This window comes from Lepidochelys olivacea (assembly GCF_965140295.1).
Source record: "Lepidochelys olivacea isolate rLepOli2 genome assembly, chromosome: 1".
Lineage (NCBI taxonomy): Eukaryota > Metazoa > Chordata > Testudines > Cheloniidae > Lepidochelys > Lepidochelys olivacea.
Window position 1 is genome coordinate 120815539 of NC_140411.1, and position 24635 is coordinate 120840173.

Sequence of the window (24635 nt, forward strand, 5' to 3'; positions counted from 1 at the left end):
TAAAGGACAAGTATTTGCCTGTGGTAATACACCAAAGCCACAGGCAAGTCCTCATATTTATGGTTGATTCCCTCCTACTATCAGTTTGGAGTCCTGCCCTTTGGCTGACCTGTGCTCCTATGTTCTGACAAAGCTCATGGTGGTGGGGCTGCACTGCTGAGGAAATGAGGCATTCAAGCGTCTACATACCTCAACAGCTGGTTGGTGAGAGGCCAATCCAAGAGCCAGGTGCTGTCCAGTGTGGCCAAGAGCCAATCAGCCTTTGGTGCACTGGGATTGCTGATCAGTGAAGCCAAGTCACACCTCTCAGACTAGAGTTTATAGGAGCGGTCTCGGACTTTATGCCAGCCAGGGCTATCCTTCATCAAAACAGGTCCAGGTATTGCTGGCTGTTTCGTTAGCCATGCAGGCTCATCCTAGCACAACAGCACAGCTTGGCTCAGGGGCACATGGCGCATGTACTTAACACGGCTAGTCATGTTCGGCTGCATCTCAACAATGGCTGAGCTCAGCGTACAGCCCGATTCATCATGCCCTGGATACGCTGGTGCGAGGGCCCCCAGGAGTCTTAGGCCTCGTCGACGCTGGCAAGCTTCCGGGCCATAAAGCAGCTTTCTGTGCCGTCACTCCTGAGGCGTCCACACTGCCAAGCCACTTAGTGCGCAGAAACTGCACAGTTGCAGTGCTTTAAAAAACAAACACACCCCACCGAGAGGCGTACGGGCTTTCTGCTACGTTAGGAGAGTGTTAGCATTTTATTTGGATAGGACTAAACCCTTTACATTATCCTCACAACTGTTTTTGATGGATGAAGTTGACTTTCATGAATTTCATTGTGGATTTCCTCTTGTATAGGTGTGCGCGCTACTACTCCCTAGCCAATTTAACTCTGCTGACCAAGGTGCTAGCTCATTTAAAAAGATCACAGCTTCTGCAGCCTTTCTGGCTCAAGCACCTTATACCAGACCCCTGTAGAGCTACAACTTGATCTTCAGGACCTACTTTTGCTTCTCATTATGCCATCTCCCAACAATCTAGAAGGGATGCCAGCTCTGCATGTGTGTTCTTTCCATCTTTATTCAGATAGAGGCCAATCCCACCCAAGGCGACTCACATGTCAGTCCAGAAGTGGAATGGACGTAGAATAGAATATCAGAGTTGGAAGGGACCTCAGGAGGTCATCTAGTCCAACCCCCTGCTCAAAGCAGGACCAATCCCCCATTTTGCCCCAGAACCTCCTAAATGGCCCCCTCAAGGATTGAACTCTCAACCTTGGGTTTAGCAGGCCAGTGCTCAAACCACTGAGCTACCCTCCCCCCATATGCAACCACTCAAAATAAAAATGGTTACTAACCTGTAACTGTGTTTTGGGCTGTTGCACGTGTCCATTCAATGACGCACCCTCCTTCCTACGCATATCTAAGGCTGTCTGGTAAGAAGAAACAGAGGGATCCACTCCTTCACAGCATTGCAGAGCAGTACCAGGTGCATTCACTGCCCTTACAGGTACCACTGAGGGAAAAATCTCCTATGCTAGGGTACTAGGCATGCGCACACCCCAAGAGTGGAATGGACAGGCAGCAACACATCTCAAAGAACCAGGCTTACAGAACAGATTAGTAACAGGCTCCTCTTCCTCCCCCATGTACAGGTCAGTCTATTCTCATCTTTATGAAAAGACACCCGACGTCATCAATTGAGAACGCCTGGATTGAGGGGTGGATAGATCTTTAATTTTACCAAGCTCAGACCATAATGAAACATAGCCCTTTCCAGAAGTGAGCTTGAAAGTCCTGAAAGTCTTTTTTGTTGGTGTTGTTGCACTTTTAATTATTAAAAGGTGCTTGCTTCTGGGTCCACTCATCAAGAATGCATTTTTGTTCAAGCCGCCATAGTCCAAAATAATCCGTCAGGGAACAGTAGTTAAACCAAGATGCCCTGTAATGGGAGTTCCTCCAACCCCTAAAAAAAAAAAAAAAAAAAAAAAAGGCAGGGGGCGGGGGCGGGAAGAGGGCAATCCAGCCAGAGCTCGCTATCTTCATAAGACAGCTACACTAGCAAAAATAATACAAGAGTGGCTTATAATACTTTGATCCAAAATTGCAGTTAAAAAGCAAAAGATGGCTTTGAACTATGTTACTGCCACCAGAATTCGTTTATCCAGGTTAACAGTTGATTACATAGCACCTTTTCTCTGAACCGTGAATTTCAAACAGGAATGTGGGATTCCATATTTCAAGTTAGTTTTAGGGATGTGCAAGTCACATTCTCATGTTTGCTTTATTTCCATTTATAAGCTTTTAACTGATCGGAGTGTTTCTGACACCACACAAAGGCTATATACTCAGCAACAGCTGAAAAAGAAATTCTAGCTGATCTAGGCTGGATCTAACAATCTGAGCTGAGTGTCCTTTTTAAGGGGGAAAAAATCAAGGCTACCCACAATACAGACTTATTTCCATCTACCACACAGTCAAAATTAGCTGGCCCGTTTTGCACTGGGTGAATCTGCCATCAAGTGCCCAGCTGTTGAACCAGTCAATAACTTTGCTGCAATACCTAAAAGTTTGGCTCAGCCGCTGGAGATAAAGCACGTTTGCTTTGTCTGCCTATCAGAACATGTTATGCCTACTTAGCACCATTCTGAATAATGGCAAGACAACAGAATTTCTATTCAAACTTATTTCTACCAGAGCTCCTCTGGCATTACAGCACACTGTGTGGTGCTTTTAATATCGGAGTCCCAAACCTAAACCATGAATGTGTTATTGGACCACAATTTTTTCTTCTTGGCTGGTAGGGGTTGGCAGCACAGCAGGAGAGAGGGGTTTGGTGGTTTCCCTCTTTAAAACGATGGACCTGTAAAATTCTGTTACCTTATCTGCTGGTACTACAGATGTAAACTTCACTTTTACAGAACAGCCTATCAGATGCTTTATTTATTGAAACGAGTTATAACAAAAGGGCTAATGTGTCCATTTCCTTTATTTGTGGCTCTGCTTTGTAATGATTACAGATTAAGTTGACTTTCATGAACTGTACAAGCAATTAAAGGTGGCCAACTATGTTTTACATCATTGTTTCACACAAAGCAAATACAGAAATATCTGATTACCTAATCTTCTATTTTAAAAAATTCCTATAGGCACAAAGCAGAAGAATGGAGGTGGAGGGGAAGAAATCAAGGGGGGAGAGAGGTATGCATAAATAAAGAAGTATTTCTTACATCAAACATGTCCGAGAACCAAAGTCTGCAAAAGCTTGGTTAATCAAATACTGCAGTACTGATATCAATATAAAAGTGAAAGCTTTAGATCTGTAATAAAAATTCAATTTTTATTTATTTGTTGATTAGGAGGGTGGGGAAGGGCAAACTTTAAAACAGCAGCCACGAAAAGGGAAGGGCCGTGGGAGAGGTGAACAGGCACAGTGGAACCGTGGGGACATGTAAATTGACCACTGTCAAACCAGTGTAAGTTTCTTGGTTTCTCATGGAAAACATTTTATCCACATATTTTCCTCCCAAACATAAGTCCAACAGTCTCTTCAATACTCTGACTTTGTTGGCGATTTTTAGAACAGGAATAGTGAGTAATATTCCAGCCTGCCCATTGCTTTTTAAAAAAAAAACAAAAAACCAAAAACCTAAATTATTTCAAACACTTTCTTCAGTTCTACAATAAGCTGCCAGTCAGACTTCTGCATTTCATCTCTGAACCAGTTCTTCAGGGCATCAATGGACTGACGACTAATCTGCAAATACACAACATATGAATATTAGAAACAAGTGTTTTAATGAAATTATTCCCCAAATATATTGAAGGTAGTGTGGTTTAGTGTGAGGAAATCAGGGTTTTAATACCAACTTTGCCCCGACCTGCTATCTACCTGGACAATCCACTTTGCCTATCTTATCTAGATTGTAAACTCTTTGGAGCAAAGACTGTCTCACTACATTTGCATAGTGCCTAAACCAATGGGGCTTTGTACTTACTGTAATACAAATAAAGTAGTTTTAAAAATCTGAGATTAGAGTAAATGAATCATCCGTGTTTATATCTTGCCCCCCGTAACAGACAAACTGCAGCGGCTAGATTTTAACGTCCTGTAAAGTCTTGAGGCATGGCAGTTCTGTCCAGAGTGCTAACTGGGCAAAGTTGTACACAGAAAGGGACGCACTACAGAACGCTGTATATATTCATTCACCACACTGAACAGACTCCCCTACAGTCCTTTGCCCTTGGCTAACTTACTTCCTCAGTCTCAGAAGGAAGGGTGATGCAAGATGTACTTAGTTCCAGTGTTTCATCCCTTTGGTGATGAAAGTTTGCCTTCTTAATAGCACGACTGCAAGGGTCAATGTCAGCGCCACTAACATCGGTCAGGAAATGCAGATTTCCGCAAGAAGGGGAGCTGTACTACCCGTGCCATGCAATGTGTGCACTCCACTAGCCCGGGGGTACAGTGCTGAGAATGTTAGAATTCCTCAGGCTTTCCCGGCCAACCTCCACTTCAAGTCACGTTACCAACATGCCACCAGCCTTTTTTAAAAAAAAAAGGGGGGGGCAAATCTCTGCTAGGAAAATTTTACCTTACTGACTAGGATATCTGTCGCTTCAAAGTGTCGTCCATACATTTTAGGCGATTCACCAGGAATAGGTTCTATCTTCACACAGACTTCTTGGCCTTTTTTTGCAACATCCACTTGTTTGTGGTTCACTTCGATACTTGTAACTATTCCAATTTCAACAAACTGTAACACAACGTAGAAGCTGTTACACATCCCAAAGGAACTTCTGTCCACACGGCTTTCCCCAAATCCCACCTCCATTCTGGGGCTTCTCACAGATGCACTGAATACAGAAAAGGTACTTTCAAGACTGCTACTGTAATACGTCCCTCCAGCAGCTCTTTCAGAGTTTTACTACCGTGAGATAGCAACACATATTTACATTCATCTTCTGAACACCTGAAGTATCAAAGACCGGATTTTAAAACGGATTTGGAAGACGTAACTTAGTTGCTTAAGAAAAAAAAGAGTAAGGGGGAGTTTACTTCCTCCCCCTGCTAGCTGCCAAGAACTCAACTGTGGTGACTACAATGTAATGCTGCACCACAGGAACGGTGCTGGGGGAGCACTCCAGTCATGCAGCCTCTCAACCTGCTGCTTAGCCTCATGCTGTTTGTTTTCTCCGCTACAACCCAAGGGTACATCATCCAGCACAGGCACATATGTTCACTCCAGGCCATGCTCCAACACTGGCCTATCATGAGAAAAAAGGATGATTTTAGGGGAGAGAGCAGCTCCTACAGAGATCCTGTCCTTTTGGGATGCATATATAGCAGCTTTAGCAGGAACTGAATGTTGTCCTGCCAACTTCATCGGGCCAAAAAACTCTTATTATGCTCATAGTAGAAAGATGAGAACGCTTACTTACATTTTTGCTAGGTACACACATGAGAGTCCCCTGCTTTACTTGGCCTGCTTCCACCACTACACCCATCACTATTGGGTCACGGGAGTTGAAAATAAACTGAGGGAGTATTTTCATCTTGCAAGGAAATACTGCTATATGCCTAAGAAATGACAGGGAAGAGGCATTTTGAAATAATGCATATAATGCAGTTAGTTTTGGACATTCTCTCACACACACACACTTTAGACACATTTATAATTATTTTAGAGGAGAATATTCACTGAATGTGAACAAATTCTGAACAATTCTAGTTGAAGCAGATCATATAGGAAAGTAGCTCGGGCGAGCTTTATTTTGACTAGCTTTAACAACCATTTAAGAACAAATGAAAGTAATTACAAGAATACCAATTTAAAAAAAAAAAGTAGAAGTAACATTGCAAGGGTCTCACATTTGTCACGACCCCCAGATCAAATTTACTCATTAGACAAATTAAAAACAACCCATCTTTTTAACTGTGAGCCCTGGAAACTTGATCTAAGAGGCAAGCTGGGTTCCTGCTTGTTTGCACAACACCAGCAATATGGATTCTGCAGGTCAAATGCTGCCCTCAGGTCACCTCTACAAGCTTTGGATGGGGCCATATTTGTTTAACCAAGGTCAGAAATAGTCCTAAAAACTGGAACTTGGTTAACAAGTGCATAAAATGTGCAAGAATAAAACAAAATCCAGTTCACTCAGCCATTGCTTCCCTGAATCTGCAAGACTAACCAGAAAGAATAGTTAAATTGTTTTTCTCACTTAAGCAAGCAGAAAGGATTTCAAAACCCCATACTCCTGATAGATCACCCTGCAGCCCCCTCCCCTCATTCTGGGACGGACTCAGCGGTGAGGCTATACCCTGACACAGTACAAGGGCTGGGCCTGCCCCAGAGTCCGTGCCTTTGTGCCCATGTTGCAGTGTGATCTCCCAACTCTGTACAGCCATTGGCCTGTACTCTCCACTACCATGTTGGAGCCTCCACATTTGACAAATAAAATTGGCAGAATCTTGCAGAATTTTAAAATATCGTGCACAGAATTCTTAATTTTCTGGGCAGAATTCCCTCAGGAGTAGCAGCTGAAGCAACTCACCAGGGTTAGCAGCCCTGCGACAGGCACACCAGGTGTGGAGAAGGCAGGCTAAGCCCAACAGGATCCAAGTGTGGAGGGGCTTAGCGTGGGGGACCCAGGTGTGGGTTGAGAGGGTTCTGTGGGGGGCACTCTGGGTGCGGGGGGCTCAGTGAGCTGCTCCCCATACAATGACCCCCTCCCCCTGTGTCTGAGGGATGATGGGGACAGGAAGTGAGGGGGTAGGTTGCAGAGCCAGGGGAGGTTTCTGGAGGTGGTTCTGACCCAGACCTGGGCCCTGATCCCAGCCACTCCATGCAGGGGAAGTGCACTCCTTTCCCAGCCCAGCCGGGACTAGCAGCTGAGTCCAGTGAAGATTATGAGCCACGATGAGCGGTGGGGCTGGGGATGGCTGGGAGGTTCCGGATGCAGGGACGGAGCTCGGCAGGGCAGGGGGCGAGGCTCAGCAGTATGGTCTGGGGTGGTCCAGACGCATGGGGGTTGTACAGATGGGGGCTGGATCTGGATGGGTCTGACCTGGCACCCGCGGGGGCATCCTCAGCCCCCCTTCCTGCAGTGATTTAACCCTCCGTCAGCTGCTCTGGGCACCTGAAATGACATGCCCACACTGCTGGGGAGGACAGCATGACCACTCTTGTGGCTTCCCCACCAAAGTCATTTTTCTTCAGGGAAGCAGAGAAATCTGTGTGGGACAAGATTCTGCACATGCAGTGGTGCAAAATTCTCCCAGGAGTAAACCCATCGCAGATCTGAGTAAGATGATGACGTTACTCTCTTTGTGCAGTAACGACAGTTCTTCGAGATGTGTCCCTATGGGTGCTTCACTGCAGGCGTGCTTGCCTCCCTGCGCTGCTGACTGGAGTACTTTGGAAGCAGTGTCTGTTGGGGCCGCCCATGCACTGTCTCTTCTCGTGCTGCACCACAAGGCTAGTCAGCGTTGGATGGGTACTGTCACTCTGAGTGCTTCACTGTTGGTGATTCATGAGCTGTACCCCTTCTGGAGGGCCGGGACTTCGCAGTTGGGGCAGTTACAGATGACAGAATTGTGGAGTCAAGATGGCATCGGAGGTGTTGTCCTCAGTGACTGCATAGTATTCTGCCAAAGTGTGGACTGACGCCCATGTCACCGCTCTACAGGGCTCTGAGATAGGGACACCCTTGAAGAAGGCAACACATGAGGAGATCAACTTTGTGGTGTGTACACGAACAGGGCCTGGAAGGATCATGTTGCGAGGTCTCTGGAATGACGGGATTCTGCTGGTACCAATCATTCTGGCATCGGTGGTGGTGCCAGGATGGGGGGCAGAGACCTTGTCTGCACCTGTCTTTCAAGTGCCATGTGAGCTGTCGCTGGCTGGACTCATGTACTGAGAGAGTCTTTTTTAGAACATTTACTCTTGTCCTTCAGTATCGTGTCCATCCAGTCCATGGGCCTGGCAGCGGTACCAGCAGCCACCAGTTTTCGTGAGGCATGACTGCTGCACTGAGATGGTCTCAGTGCCAATGGTGCTGAAGATGCTGGACGAGATGGTGATCACTTATGGCTATCTCGGGGCTCACTAAGGGGACTTCCAACTCTCTTCTTGGATTACTTGCAAGTGGGGTCCACAGCCTGTTTCTTCAACTCACATTACTTAGATGTGTGAGGTTGTGGGGAACACTCATGTCTACTAGGTGACTGCTATCACAGAGCTGCCTCCATGAAGATGATCTTCTGGAGGAGCTCTGTCTTTGCGGGATCCTGGATGGAGTTGTTGGCAAAGTTCGCCTATCAGCAGCTCAGAGATGCAAGCACCTCTACAGTGGATCACCCATGGGGACACTACTCAAAGAGGAAGCTCCATTTTAGTCACTTCAGGCTAGATTTTATGATGGTGGTTTTGTAACTGGAAGAGTCCTAGTAAATCTGCTCCTGAGTGAAAAAAGTTTCGCTGCTCTGTGCTGGGACTGTAGAATTCTTGAGGTTTCAATAAAAAAATAAATTGAAAACCCCACTAGAACGTCATGAGAAGAACTCCATGATTAACAGAAATATGCATTCAATCGTATACTTTGCATTTCATTAGGGATTACACAAGTTTGAAAGCCTCCAAATAAGGACAACTCTCACTTACTTGAACTCTTCCTGTTTCTGTTTTTTGTAGTCTTGCCTGTATTTCGTAAAGGCGTCAAATAGGTGATAAATTATTTCTGCACTAAAAATTCGGACTCCTAAACTATCAGCCATTTCCTGGGCATCTCGTTCAATCCTCACATCAAATGCCAGAATTACTGCATATCTGCAAGTTTAAAAAAAAAAAAAAAGAGAGTCAGCTGTGAAGTAGCCTACAGAACAAGTAAAAGTTGGAAACTTTACCATACATCATAATGAGCACAGCAGCATAAGAAAAAGTTACTTACTGAGGATCATGTTCCAGCATAACTGATGCCTTCATAACATCCTTTTTATGGACAGGACCTATGTTAATTCCAGCATACTGTTGGGAAAAAGCAATCAATGGCTACCCGTTCTTCAGTTAGATGAACACAGTTATGGTATGAAACACACTAATTTTTTGTTTTATCAAGTACTTACTGGCACTTCTGATGTCTTAAGAAATTCAAGTAGTGCCTCCAAAGAGCCTAATGTAGAGGCCTGGACATAAACACCTTTCTCTTCTAACTTGATAGCATTCAGCGTTTGCTTCAATTCATGTATTAACTCATCCTTTAAAAAGAAAAGCCAGTTTTAGCAATCTTACCAAACTACAATAGCCTGCTAAGCTTCTAAACTCCTCTATCCATCCATGGTCTTCTAAAGAACCAATCAATATGGTATCTGGACACCATGTGCCAACTTATATAATTGGCCTTCTGTTCCACCACTCCATGGCTAAAGTAACCGTCAGTATAGGGAGAAGTTTCTTCTCTCCCTCCAATATAGCTAGAAGAATTTCTGGACCATGAAGTCCTACCAAATCACTTGAAGATTTTGCAAAAAGATAGGTTTTGCATTATTATTGACAGAGCTTATCCTCTTCCAGTGGTTGCAGACATGTGTTCCACTCAGATGTGTGCATGCCCAGCGCACCAAAGCTGGAGAATTTTGCCTAGCAGTACCTTTAGGGGCAGTGCTTGCTTCCCTCCCCTCGTAAGCCCTCCACTGACTATACGATGGCAACACCACCCCAACCCCCCTCAGTTCTTTTTCACCACTCACAGCTAGCATCTGAACACTTAGTGTTCTTTCCTTCACACTTGTCTTCACAGCGTTTTGCATCTTCTTTGTATATAGTTATTGTTAGTACCCTTAATCAGTCAATAATAGGAAGCAGTTAGGTATTCTCCCCCAGTGGGATACCCTCATCAGGGTTTAAATATTGCCCTCTGCATGGGGCAGCTATCTCCAATACTGATCCCCACACCAGAAGTGTATTGTGTCTTGGGGAAGGGCACTTTAAAGAAAGGTACTCTATATGTAAGTCCTTTAAAAAGAGGACACAGGTAGCTATAGACTTAGGATTAAAACAGCACCTTCTCAAGCAGGCAACGAGGCCTGCCTCAATGCGGGTCTGCTGTGGAGAATCAGACCCCTCAATGAGTGCTGCAGCCAGTATGGACCGGTGCTTCTTGACCAAGCTTGGAGTACTCGCCCAGAAAAAATAAAGGGACTGCTCCCCTTCATCGGGACCCCTGAGAAAAAGAACCCACAAAACAGATTGTGGTTGTTTCAGAGGTCAGTGAGAGCATCTGCTCCACCTAAAAGAAGTACTGAGTAGGACCCAATCTCTGGTTCTGAGGTGGGATCAGGATGAATCTGTACCGTTGACTCCAGTTCCACCTCGGGGGCGCCCTCTGAGTCTGGTACCCTTGACAGAGATGACAGCACAGTCAGTTTCCACTTTGACAGCCTATCAGATTTGCTGTGCCTGTCTGTCCCTGTTCCACTGCTTATTCAGGATCATCCAGCTACAGTGACATCATCTGCCGAGTCCTCAGCTCTTCTGGGTTTGGTGGCAGTTTCCTGCTGAAACTGAGCGTATCATTGACATGGATAGAATCCTTGGTACCGATACAGACTATGACGCGGCCTGCATCTGCTAGCCTGGGAACAGCTTCATTTTTGACACCTATGCCCCTTTTGGGGACCAGTATGACTTCAGAGCTGATCCCAGTATTCAAAAATCCATCAACTGTTCCTTTCATACAAATGCCACTGTGGGGTTGGGCCATGGATGGTGCGGGACGCTTGGTAGCTCAGTCAGGAGTGGCCCCACTGCCACTATCAAGCTATTTAGAGGGAGCCTCACAAGTGAGCACAGAGGCGCCTTCCCCATCTGGTTCTCGAAGGTTGTTCAAACACTGCAGGAGTCCTAGTCAGGATTGGTACTGTTGCCACAGAAGAGACAAGGGACCCTGGCCTATTTCTAACTTTCCCCCAATGCTGAATATCCTTATCCACAGTGGCTTCCCTAGAAAGTCCCTCGCTCGGTGAAGTCCCAGTCTGCTCACCCTAGAACAGGGCTGGGCAAACTTTTTGGCCCAAGGGCCACATCTGGGTATGGAAATTGTATGGTGGGCCATGAACGCTCATGAAATTGGGGGTAGGGTGGAGGGCTCCGGGTGGGGGTGCAGAAAGGTACTCCAGGCTGGGACTGAGGAGTTCAGAGGGCAGGAAGGGGATCAAGGCTGGGGCAGGGAGTTGGGGAATGGGAGAAGGTCAGGGGTGCAGGCTCCGGGTGGTGCTTACCTCAAGCAGCAGCATGTCCCCCCTCTGGCTCCTAAATGGAGGCGCGGCCAGGCAGCTCTGCGCGCTGCCCTGTCTGCAGGTGCCACCCCTGTAGCTTCTGGAAGCAGCAGCATATCCCGCCTCCTGTGTGAAGGCACAGCCCCGTCCGCAGGTGCCACCCTTGCAGCTCCCATTGGCTGCAGTTCCAGCCCAATGGAAGCTGCAGGGGTGGCGCTTGGGGCAGGGGCAGTGTGTGGAGCCCCCTGGCTGCCCCTATGCATAGGAGCCAGAAGGGGGACATGCCTCTGCTTCCGGGAGCCACATGGAGTCACAGCACATGCAGAGTGGGTCAAGCCCCTGACCCTGCTCCCTGGCTAGAGCGCCGGAGCAGGGCAAGCTCCAGACCGTGCTCCCCAGCGGAAGCTCAAGGGCCAGATTTAAACATCTGATGGGCCGGACGCGGCCCGTAGTTTGCCCACTCCTGCTCTAGAATGACAACACCTGTACCTCCAGTAGGCTCCCCACTGAAACTACCTGTCCTGCAGCCAACAGCAGAGGGAGCACCCTCTGCATGAGGGCACCCTGAACCTTTGGGATAGTCAGAAGTCATTCCACAAAGGATTCCATTTGCTCCAGCTACCTCGTCCTCTTCAGCACCAATGACACAGTGGTACCTTAGTCCCCATCTCCAGTACCAGAGGATTGCAGATCGCATCAGCATCTGCTTAGATGCATGGCGACGGCCTGAGGTATTCAGTTCAAGTTTATGCAGGAAAATACCCATACGTTGGTAGATATCCTCCAGTCACTGGTTTCTGGAAGAGTTGCCCTCCCGACAATGAAGCAATGTTAGAGCCTGCTAAATCTTACAGAATACCCTGGCTTTGTTAATGCCCACAGCAAAGTGCACTGACGAGAGACTATGTCCCAATGCAGGACTTCAAATCCTATTTCACCCATCCAGGTCACAATTCCCTGGTTGTGGCAGCAGCAAATGAGTGAGACTGAAGAAATACATCTATGCCTCAAGAGTCCAAAAGGCTAGATTTGATGGGGAGAGAGCTATTTGACTTCCCCCTTGCACATGCGTATTGCAAACCAGCAGACAATTACCATGTCCAAATTTGTAGAAGAGTTACCAGAATTCTCCAGGGAGAAGTTCAAGGCCTTTCTTGGGGAATGTCATTTAGTGGCCAAAACTTCTTTGCAATCAGTCCTAGATATAGCAGATGATACAGCCAAGGCCATAACCCTGGATGAAACTATGAGAAGAATCTCATGGTTACAAAACTCTGGCATAGTACCTTAGATCTGGCAAAGCATATAGTGGACTTACCATTTGATGGTAACCTCCTACCCTCAGAGAAAACGGAGGAGACATTACCTTCTTCCAAAGACTCTTGGGGAACCCTATGCTCTTTGGGAATTTATACCCAGGTCACACAGGTGGCATTTTGGGAACCAAAAGCAATATCATTCTGAGCAATATTTCCATCAGCCTTCCTACCCTGCAAGTCAGCAAGCTTTCTCCTAAAAGGGGCATAAGTCACTGAGGAGGAAACCTTTTTGGTCTAATTTTAGTCAAATGGCCTGTCCTTTTCCTTCTTCAGCCAGATAGTCCGTTTGACCACTGTTTTGAGAGCAGCACCTCAGTTCTCAATGTCATACCTATGCCCCAGATATCGGAGGACAGGCTGTCTCACTTCTACAGTGCTTGGGAGATTACAACTATGGACAGATGAGTTCTAAGCACTGTGAAACTGGGTTATGCCATTTAGTTGCTAACCAGCCATTCTCCCCTCCCCTCCCTCTACCCCATCCTCCAGGGACCTCTCTCACAAATCACTGCTGTTACAGCAGGTACAAATCCTGTGTACTCTAGGGAAGCTGTTCTCAAACACATTTCTCTCCCCCACCCAAAGCTTCTCAAACCTCACCCCTCTTCTCAGCCCTCACATGACTGGTTTGCTGCTCTTGATCTTCAGGACACTTATTTGCAAATGACAATCTTCCCAGGCCACAGGAAGTTCCTCAGATTCCTGGTCACTGGCCATCACTACCAGGGCATGGTTCTCCCCTTTGGACTGTTCCAAGTGAATAACTGTTTGCATTACCACAGCTTATGAAGTTGCTCAGATGATGCCTCCACAGTCATTGCGGGCTCATTCAACAAGAGCTCAGGTGACAGGGCTGCATTTCTTCTTAGCAATGTCTCAGTAGTAGATACCAGCAGGGCTACGATGTGGTCTTCTGTACATACTTTTGCTAGACATGCTGTTATCACCATGGCATCAAGATCTGATGCCAACTTTGGGAATGCAGTTCTGCACTCACTATTTAAACAGACTCCAAGCCCATCTCCTGCTGGAACTGCTTGTGAATCACCTGAGTGGAATACATGCCTGCAACCATTCAAAGAAGAGGAGACAGTTACTTACCTGTATTGTAACTTCTACTCTTCGAGATGTGGATGCAGACATGTATTCCACAACCCATGCTCCACCCCTCTGCATCGGAGTCTCCAGCTGGGGATTTTGGTTCAAAGTAACTTAGAGGAGGTGGGGTGGTGCCTTTATATAGCCATGAGAGGGGGGAGAGCGAGCACTGCCCATACAGGTACTGCTAAGCAAAATTGTCCAGTTTTGGTGCACTGGCATGTGCATCCCTGAGTGGAATACATGTCTGCCCTCACATCTCAAGGGACAACAGTTACGATACGGACAAGTAAACTTTTCTTCAATCCATTGCTCTCTCCTTCCTAATACAGTAATAGTCTCTACTGTTGAGATTGATGAAGCTCTGGTCAGTCAATATAGGCAGAACGTGACTGTCAGATATGTGCAGTGTCTTCACTAGCGTAAGAGAACAAAGCTGCTCCTTTCTGATCAGCCACAAAAGCAGAGACCCCTAAAATCTTGTACAGTAGATATTTTTTAAATGCCCTTTGTGGTACAGTGTACTGAGCAAACAAATAACAAATTACATAAAACAGTCTGGAAGAGACTAGCATACAGACCTCATTACATTCACAGCAAAATACTCACTCCTGCCAAGGCTTCCCACAATATTAAAGATGCAGTCCAGTTCCTTGACAAACACAAACTTTCTATTCCCTTAATTTTGGTAAGTGCTCAGATGGTCACCGTATGAAAGTTCTTCTATATCCATACATGCCAGTCAGAATTTTATGACTTTATGGAATATGAATTTAACATTTGTTTTTAAACTAATATTAAGTGGACAGTTCTGGCAATTGCGTGATTAAATCACTGAGGCAGTCCATTTATACCATTTGATGGGATGAAGTTTTTAAAAAGTGAATTTTTGATTCAGACAATTAAAAGCTCATCCAGAACTGTAGTACATCTATATTAGTACAAGGATATGGAACAATTAAACATGCATAGGAAAAAGTCCTCACTAAGTTACTCTTGTGTAGTACTTCTTAACAAATGCTGAAGCCAGTTCTGTAAATCAAGTATTCTGATCTCACTAATTTAAACAAATTTATATTTTGGGCTAATCACTAATTTTAATAAAATAGGTCCAGATTACTACAGGTCCCAAAACAATAATTATACATACAAACTGGAATACTGGGTAGTTTGGTTTTTAATAACTATCTCACAAGCTCCAGTAAGCTAATTTTCTACCTGGTAATAAATGAGTCACGGAAACACTAACAAATTCCACTATACTAGAGTTCAGGTTACCGTGTTAACAGAAAACTATCATACATTACGAAATTGTTTTAGATACAACAAAAATGGCTATGTTTCCTGCATGCTGAAGTTTCAACATTTTAACAGATTAAAAATTCCAGTTTAAAAGTAAAAATGAAAATCTTTTTATCATTCAGTGGATTTCATGTTACTTGGCATTCCATTATAGAGCCTACTGGAATTGTATATGTTCAGCAAATGCCTCACCTTAAGAACTGGGATCTCATCCTCTTTATGAGCCACAAGCAGGGGCAAACCAGCCAATGTTTTCTCCAAGTCTTTCCCAAGAATCTTTACACCCTGGGCTGCCATAACTTCTTTGTGTTTTTCATACTGGTTCTGAAGAAGAAAGAAAAATGTTCATTTAAGAGTTCACATGGATGTTCCTTAGCAGCACACAGCAGAGGTTAGCTACTCAGCAGATCACCTGGTCATATGTCCCTCTTTCCCTATGCTACCAATAAAGAGACAGTCAAAGATGCCTAATTTTATGGCTGCACAAGCAAACAAGGAGGCACAGACTCTGACAATCAAGCCCTGTAGCACAAAGGCGGCTCAGGTCTGTTCCCACTTCTTCCAGTTTTTTTAACCTTCAATTCCCTGAAGCAGGGAGCGTGTGCCTCAGTCTGCATGCCCAGCTGCTCTCTCCTTAATTCTTCCTCTTGCGTCTCTCTTACACCCAGAACTAAAGAAGAGGCTCAAGAGAGAAAGAAAAGGAAACCCAGAAAAAAGCAGACAGAAAACAGAGCAGCAGAGAGTCTGTCAGCAAGTCCCCTGCTTCTGGCATACATTTAGCTTTTTTTTGTTTTTGGGGGTGGGGGAGAGAGGAGGGAGGTACAGCAGACAGCACTCTACAAAGAGTCTACAAGGGCTCTGAGGCCGGACTGCCTCTGCCCCCCACCCCCACACATTCAGCATGACTGGAGAGTAGGTGGTCTTGGAGGAGGAGAGTAGGCAGCCCTTCCTAATGGCCTCTTTCCTGATGGCAATACACCGGTATCTCCCCCTCTCTAATCTCACTGAAGCTCCAGCACTGTTCCTCCACAGCCTAGGGGAATCTTGCAGATTCCTCTCCTACCCAGACTCTCCCTACAGAAAGACATTTCACAGTTTCAGCTTGAAGATACTGTCAAGTCAGTGTCTGGATCCATTTCCTCTGGACAGTCTCTACCTTCCCTGGAGATTCCAGTATAGCTCCCTAACCCCTCAAACACCCCACCCTTTCAAGCTCTCTGGAGGCACCCAAATTCATCTCCTGTCTCAAGGGTGATGAAGTTTCTTTAAGTGACCCTAACCTGCTAAATGAGCCCATTTCCCATTGGACCCCTCAGGAAGTGACAAGAACTAAGGAGCCCAGACTCTCAGTAAGATTCAAGCTCTTAAGCGCACTCTGAAAATGGGACAGAGGCAAAATTTTACCCTTGACTTTAAACATAAGGGAGCATGTGCACAGATGTGCCTTCAGTTCACACTCCCATTGTAAGCGGGTACCCAGCAACTGCAGATGAATCAAACAGGACCTTGCCCTGAGAATGACAAAGAGAAGCCTTAGTATCCAGTCTCTAGCCCTTACAGGCCAACAGCAGTACCACTGGACACCAAGGACAGGAAAGCTAACCTAGTACTTCATAGGGCCCCCAAGAGTTGTCATCGTCGCCATCTGCATTGCCACTCAATCCGCATGGGTGTCCAGGTGAACCTTGACAAGGTGCCCGATCTCCTTACTAGAACTAGACCCAAAAGGCCCTATTAGTGTTGTCAGATTCCACTAAGCCCTCTTCCTTCCTCTGCAGCACCATTTTCAATTCAGCCAGGATTGTGTGGTCACCACAGTAGGGCATCATCATGCAAGACCGAAAATGGAATGCCAAGGTGATTGCTAAAATCAATTTACCATCTTGCCCCATTATAGTGTCCAATTCTGTGAAGCCCCAAGGATCATAGAGCCCTGCAAGGACATACTTCCCCAACAAATGAAAAGATGGTCTTATTGTTAAGCTTTTGGGCTGGGACTTGAGATCTGAATTTTAATCTGAGAAATGTTTATGATCTCTGTTATGCAAAAGGGCAGACTAGTGAGTCATAATGGTTCCTCTGGCCTTAGGACTAGGAAATGCTCCAGACCTTACTCTACTTCAAATGAAGGCAGTAACAGAGAAAAGCTCTTCTGCTCCTCATCAGGTTCTAGCTTCTCCTCTCATAAATTAACTTTTCACTTCTGTGGCTCTCCTCCTCCTTTCAGGATGATCCAGAAGTCAATATTCTAACCTCCCTGTCTACTTCCTAGCTACACAACCCTAGTGAGATCAGGCTGGCCCAGTCTTCTATCCCTCCTCAAGCAGGCTGCAGCACTGTGCAAGGGTTTCATTCCCCTTGTCTCAGGACACCTGGCACCAAACATCATAAAATACTGATTCATTGGTTCAGTAATTTCACTTTATATTTGAATCTTGTTTTTTTTTAAAGAAGTGTTTCTATGGGTTTTGTAAAAAGAAAAGGAGCTGTAGCTCACGAAAGCTTATGCTCAAATAAATTGGTTAGTCTCTAAGGTGCCACAAGTACTCCTTTTCTTTTTGCGAATACAGACTAACACGGCTGTTACTCTGAAACCTATGGGTTTTGTATTCATTTTACAAGATCTCTCCCTTCCATGTCTATGCATTATACATAAACCTGGATAACCAGAATAAATATACCTTGATGCTTGTTAATATACATTGGTGTGGTTATTCTTTGATCCTTGTCCTGAACCACTTCCACAATTAGACACATCTGTGGGAGTATGGATGTGTTGTAACCTGCAACTTCTTCCATTTATTCCCCCTCCTCACTTTAATTTGATCATCTTTGGATACTTGCTTCTATGATGTAAAGTGTATTGAATACTTCTCTGGGTTTCCCCCTTATTCTAATCTTTTGTTCTAATTCTTAAGACTTCCCTAAAATGCCACCTCCACATGCTGTTCCCATACCTTAACTCGTAGTTCCTTCATAGGGGGAGGTAGCAGAAGACCTCGAATCTGAGTTACTATAGGACCTTCTACTCCAGGGACAATAATGGTATCACCCTCCTTCAGACGTCCATTAATCAAAATTACATCTATGGTAGTTCCCATGCCTGGAAGTGCTTTGACCTAAGAGATATGAGAAAGAGAAAGAAAAAAAAAGTTAAACACTTGCATTTCAACTCAGTTTATCAGCCACAAAAAGGAAAAAAAAAGTTTGCTAGACAAATATTCTAAAAAGCATGGACACTGACTTACCTCCATAACCTGAGCTCTCAGTTCCTCACATTGGGCCAGTCTCTTATTCAGCATGGTTTGCGTCAAATCAACAAGAAGAGCTATCAGACTCCCCATGCCATCCCCAGTGTGAGCAGAGGTAGGTACCAGAGAAACAAAAGTGCGGGGATCCTTATTCTCAAAAAACAAAGCAGCATTCAAGCCCTAGAACCAGGAACAGTACAGTTGCATGGAAAATTACCACATCAACACTAACAGCATGTAACATCACATTTTTCAAATCCTGAATTCAAGTCCTAGCTCCATTTCAGTAACATCTTAATAATGCAACCTCAAATTTCACACTTTAAAGCACAAAAAAGAGGGCAACAGACAACAGCTCAAAATATGAGTAAACCCTATAAATCTAGTTACTATATTTTAGCTTATAGGCAGTTTCTGTGCGACCAGAGAGAGGCTGTGAAAACTAAGTATTGCTGGAACACAATCACACTAGTTTGAAGAAAAAAGGGATGAGATAGTTTCTCTCAGGTGATTCAAATGAGGGGAGAATGTGTAAAAAACCCAGTCTGTTTTTGCTGGCGCTACTGATGCTGCATTCTCAACAAAGTGACCCAGGACTGGAATGGGGGTAGAGAAAGCTGTCTCTCACCAAAATAAAGCAGATTTTCTACTTTAGTTTCAATTTATGTAAAATGATTAACACACTGATAAAGGGTCAGAAAATACAGTGTGATATTCATACCATAAGAAATCTCTCTTTGGCTTTCAAAAGTTGTCCACCTATTTTCACTTCTGTTAACAGAAAAAAGTTAATAATCCAACCTACCTGTTGTGCAAATTCCACAATGATAGCTTTTGCACGTTCCTCAAATTCATCTTTTGTGTTTTTCTTCTGTTTCTTTAACGTGGTAGCTACATCTGTATCAGGGCTTTTTTTCCAGTCATATAACCTATCAATCTTGAAAATACAATTTTAATACCGTTATGTCATGCTTTGCTCTGTTCAGAAGTGCATTCCTGGGATATGCCTACAGAAGTCAACTGTCATTTATGACCTGCCTCACATATGAATAACTTATAAGAAATATTTAAGTTATAAGTATTAATCACCATAGTATCTAGATGCCAATTTATCCTAGTGACCATGTGTATGGTTCAAATATAAAAAGATTTCCTACATACATATATCCTGTATTGTAATGGAAAAAACAAACAGTACTGGAGAATATTTCCTGAGTGCAATAATTATTTTTTTAAAACCTCAGACTGTTGAATTGTGTCTTTTGATACATGTGCAAAGTGTTTTTTATACTGAAGAGGTAGTTTAATTACATGTATTGCATCAAGTTTAAGACAAAACAAGTGGGAAAAGATTTTAGTCTTCCTAGTTCCCGAGAACATGACTCTCTCAAGTCATGAGTTTTTTTTTTTAAATAAAATAATGTTCTTGGTGTTTATATACAGTAAAGAAAGGATACACAAAGCCCTTGCTGAAAGGATATTTAACTGTTTATAAAGCTTATGGGTGAGGTTGGAATTCCTTTCCTGCAACAGCACAACAGAAATTAAGTCAATATCAACAGCAATTTGTTTTTTTAAAGAAGGTGTGTTTAGAATGGGTGTCAAAAACAATAAAAAGACATTACAGAATGTATGGTAATTCCCAAAGTACGTTTTAAAGTAGGTCACGTTTAGTGCAAGGCATTATGGTCATTTCATTCAAATCCCTACTTAAAACTTGCTTCTTTCACAATGCTCATAAAAGGTACATAAATTAAGACCTTTTTAACTGGGCCATAAAGTAGTACACATACCTACACTGTGTAACATGATTTTATTGCTGTGACTGTCATCTTCATCACTCCTTACCTTTCTTAACCCTCGCACATTGCATCACATCTAAAAGTTAGACTATGGAGCTCACTGAGACAAGGTCTATGTCCGGAGGCACTTTACAGAACAGACACAACATGGAGGTGTTTAAAAAGTAAAACAATAAGATTTGAGGGCCTCTGTAATTAAGGTTTAAGACACTTTCAAGGTCAAACTGCCCCTCCCTCCCCCCACCAGTAAACAAGAGTCCTTTAAGTAATTGCACAAAGGTTTCTCAACTCCCTGCCACCCTTAATTCTGAATATTTACTAAATACTTTGAAAGTGTAATGCAGTTCTTTTGCAATATGCATTAACACCCATTAAAAAGAAAAATAAGACTGCTGGTGTGTCACATAACATATGGCAAAGCTATCTGAACACAACTTAGTTTTCTTAGCACCATTTATATAACCCACTTTAAAATGTACATGATCGCTGTAACATCAGGATTTCTGTAGTGTCTTAGTTTTTCCTTTCATACAAATATTTCATTGAAACTTACAAAATAAAGATTAAAAATATTTTACTATGTAAGAAATCAAAATGCCTATCAGCATACCTGAAAATGCTGGCCAACTACTCAATTTTAAAAAAGACAAACTAATTACACATATTTTTCCTCTACACTTTGTCACCTAATGTTGTAGTACTTGAAACCAGTCCTTACAATGTATTTAAATTTGCTCAGTGCTCTGCTAGGACACTGAAACCTGTCTCAAACAACTAACATCTGTTGTTAGTTTAGAACAGTGGTCTCCAAACCTTTTGGCTCGCACACCCCAGGGTGAAGACCGGAAGACCTGCAGCACCGCCAACGGAACAGGCCCAAAAGACCCGTCGCAGGGGGTCCACCTGAGGGGAACACCAGCAGTGGACATGCAGAGCTGCCGCCGAAGAAAAAAAGGCAGAGTGTTCCTGCTGCCGCGCACCCCCTGGGATCATCTCGCACAAGGGGTGCGTGCACCTCAGTTTGGAGACCAGTGGTTTAGAAGACCCACCTCAGAAGATGCCATTGGTTGGCTAAACTACTATGCACACACTAAATAAATAGTTAAAAGGGGAGCAGAATCGTACTACACCTTTGAATTTTACAAGGTAAAAAAGAAAAAGGTATCACCCAACAAATTCATTTAAGTATATTACAGAATGATTGAAGAACAACTTCCAGTAATGTGAACCACACAGAAGAGCTATGAGATTAACTGAATAATAAACATTTCTTTAAGGAGACTCCTTAAACTGCTCTGCAAAGTCTATCATATACTTAATCTCAGTTTCATTTACAGAAAAAGATGCAAGTCAACAGAAAGACAACTAAGAACCATGGCTTCAGCTCTTACAATGGGTTGATGGCACTGTTCATAAACACAATTCAATTAACAGACAAAATAGTACAGTACATATTTGATACTGAATTTTCTAAATACATCTTTGAAAGGCCATCTTACCTTGTTGAGTGCTACAATAAAGGGACATTTCTTGGATTTCAGCAGGTTTATCGATTCAATTGTCTGGGGCTCCAAACCATGCATAATATCAACTACTAGAATAGCAATATCACAAAGTGAGCTTCCTCGATTTCTTAGGTTGCTGTGGCATTGGGAAAGAAAGAATGTCATTCATACAGTAATCTGAATATTCCATAATGTTTTTTTATTAGAAATGGGTTTTTTTGTTTTTTTTACATCAGGGTCAACTGATGTTTGCCCAGCAAAAAGTGAAAATCTTGTGATTTGCATTAAGATACTGCCACATTACTCACTCTTCCCAAGAGACAGGAAAACTGATTAAATGACATGCCAGCTATATACTATTAATAGAAGATCACTTCCAAAAATGTATGAGAGTGTTTCTATAAGTCCAAGTCCATTAACAAAAGAACACATTTGTGAAAGACTTTGTAGGCAAACCTCTTAGGAGGTGTAATACTCAACCAGCAAACATTAGGTATCACACTGTTTCTAACTTGCCCTTTCTGAGAAAGATTATTAAGAAGGTGATGAAAATTGCTCTAAAGGTCCTAAATCAGATCACTGTAATTCAGTTTTGAATCTAAGTATGGACAGAGACTGCACTGATCGTACTCCTTAATGCCCTAGCAATAAACAAAGTTCGGGTAATCCATGCAGATTTATTATATCTTCAGTCTCTAACCATGTTAACCAAGAGGTCAACGCCTCCTACTTCCCTAAGAAAGTTAACACACTGCACAATTAACTTAGCCACATGTCGACACTGTTTACTCATGTTCCTGAGTTTATAACTGAGGTTATGTTATACACTGTGTTATCTGGCAGAAGGAAGTTTGTTATGAAGATGCCGAATTTGTCATCATCTACAGGAATGGGCTGCGTCAGTATTAGAGTACAGCTAAAAGGTGTCTTATAACCTGGCATTTCATTGCCTGTAAGGGTGTTGTTGGAGAATGTCACATTTAACCAACCGTAATTCCTTTTATGTTAAGTTTTCATTAGGATCCTGAATTAATAAGTAAAATGTATAGGAGACTTAAGAAAGTTAGCTTTCATAATCTCCAATGTCCAGACTCATTTAGGCTCTATAACAAGCCAAAATTTAGGTCATTGACTACTTATCTAGAGACTAAGATGGGAAAAGACTTTTCCCTAAGCACTTAAGTTACATTTCACAGATAAGCACGGTTTTCTCCCAGTTAAGTTTTTATATTCACTATCCAAAGTGAAAGATTGCCTTTACATGCTCTTCTAGATATAACAGTTTGACCACGGATGGGAAAATTATATACACCTTTCATCCACAAGTGATTAGCTAGATACAAAATGCAAATGTAAATCAAGCATACCCACAATACAAATGTAAATCAAGCATATCCCTTGTCAGATACAAAAATGATTTTTTTTTAGAAGTTTAAAGATATACAGTAAATAGCAGATTCATCCTAAATTCTATAACTCAGTTAAGTACCTATGCCTATATTAACAGGCAAGTCTTACGATCAGTTATTAACAAGACCCTTCACATCACAACAATAAAAAAAAGTTACCTGAAAGACTCATGTCCTGGAGTATCAATTATCAGCATTCCTGGAATTTTTATGTTCTCTCTGTCAAACTAACATTTTCAAATATTAGCCATCTTGAGAAAATTATGTAAGAAAATAAACTTAAATTTAGAGCCTCAGCAGTAGTCATAAATTTCAAATATCCAACTAAGTATTTTAGGAAGGACCAACACCCTTACCCTAACAACAGCTCTTAAGAATGCCATCACGCCACAATAAAAGCACAGCCAGTTAGGTAAGGGATGCTCAAAATGACGACACGACATGAGGAGGGGTTACTTGCCTTGTACAGTAACTAGAGGTCTTTGAGAGGTGTCCTATTCTGTGTGCCTACTTCAGGGTGCGTGTGCACAATGCACTCTTACCAGAGATTGTGTCAGCAGGTCCGTGCCTGTGCCCTAGATAGCCTCATGCTCTGGTACAAGGGTACATGGTGGGCAGAGGGGGGCAGATCTGCTGCCACTAAAGTTCCTTCTGAACCACAAAAGCCCAGCAAGAAGACTATGGCAGAAGGGAAGGAGGGTAGCTAATGGAGTGCCCATAGGGACACACATCTCAAAGAACTCCAGTCACTCTACAAGGGAAGTAACCTTCCCTTCTTCAAGTAGCGTCCCTATGGATGCTCCACTTCAGGAGATTCCCGAACAGTACCTCAGTTACAGAGGAAGGTACCAAGGAGGCATATCCAGTACAGACGATAAAACAGCACCACCAAAAGGTGTACTAGCACTGGAAGCAAGCATAAAAGCGCAGTGCTGGGAAAATTTGTGCAGCAAAGACCAGGTGGCTGCTCTGCCGATGTCTGAGACAGGTATATTTTCAGTAAGGTCACAGAGGTAGACTGAGCCCTGGTGGAATGGGCAATCAACGTAGAAGAGGGACAAGTCCTTGCAGTTTTATAACAGGTTAAGATGCATCTTGAAACCCATTTGGACAGTCTTTGGGTAGAGATTGGGGGCCCTTTCATTCATTCCACAACAGATATAAAAAGCCTAGGAGAAGTCCTAAAGGACTTAGTTCTGTCAAGGTAAAAGGTGACAGCCCTTCTTACATCCAGTCTATGGAGGCTCGTTTCATCTCTTGAAGAGTGACGCTTGGGCTAAAACACTGGTAGAATCTCCTGATTAAATGTGGAATTCTCAAAGAACATTAGACAAGAAGTGACGATGTTAACATAGTGTCACTTTATCATGACAGATCATCATGTACAGTGGGTCAGCCATCAGGGTTCCTACCCTTCTGGCTCAAATGAATATGAGGAACAAGGTCTCGAGGGACAAATGGAGGAGGGAACAGTGCCCCATATGTTCAAATGGAGGCTAAGTTGAGGTCCTACGGTGAAGCTGGCTCCTTGACAGGAGGGAAAAGATTGAACAGGCCTATAATAAATCTGGTGGTGGAAGGGTGAGTGAAGACTGATAACCCCTCGATGAGGGACAATGAAAATCAGCGATGGCAGCTTGGTGAACCTCAATTAAACTCGGCAACAATTCCTGTG

The 24635-nt window shown here is 43.6% G+C and overlaps 1 protein-coding gene across 1 annotated transcript in view; it reads right to left on the bottom strand.

Annotated features, from left to right (window-relative positions):
- Positions 1-2967: 2967 nt before the first annotated feature.
- Positions 2968-24635, bottom strand: part of EIF5B (eukaryotic translation initiation factor 5B) — a 67337-nt gene continuing 45669 nt past the window's right edge. Inside the window, exons 13-24 of the mRNA XM_084646236.1 lie at positions 23120-23187; positions 21546-21687; positions 19050-19181; positions 18242-18424; positions 17951-18112; positions 15186-15317; positions 9124-9255; positions 8949-9025; positions 8663-8827; positions 5439-5577; positions 4592-4753; positions 2968-3753 (exon numbers count right to left, since the gene is read on the bottom strand). Of these exons, the coding sequence (XP_084502362.1) occupies positions 3646-3753; positions 4592-4753; positions 5439-5577; positions 8663-8827; positions 8949-9025; positions 9124-9255; positions 15186-15317; positions 17951-18112; positions 18242-18424; positions 19050-19181; positions 21546-21687; positions 23120-23187 (1602 nt within the window). The 3' untranslated portion in view covers positions 2968-3645. The remainder of the gene's footprint in view (positions 3754-4591; positions 4754-5438; positions 5578-8662; positions 8828-8948; positions 9026-9123; positions 9256-15185; positions 15318-17950; positions 18113-18241; positions 18425-19049; positions 19182-21545; positions 21688-23119; positions 23188-24635) is intronic.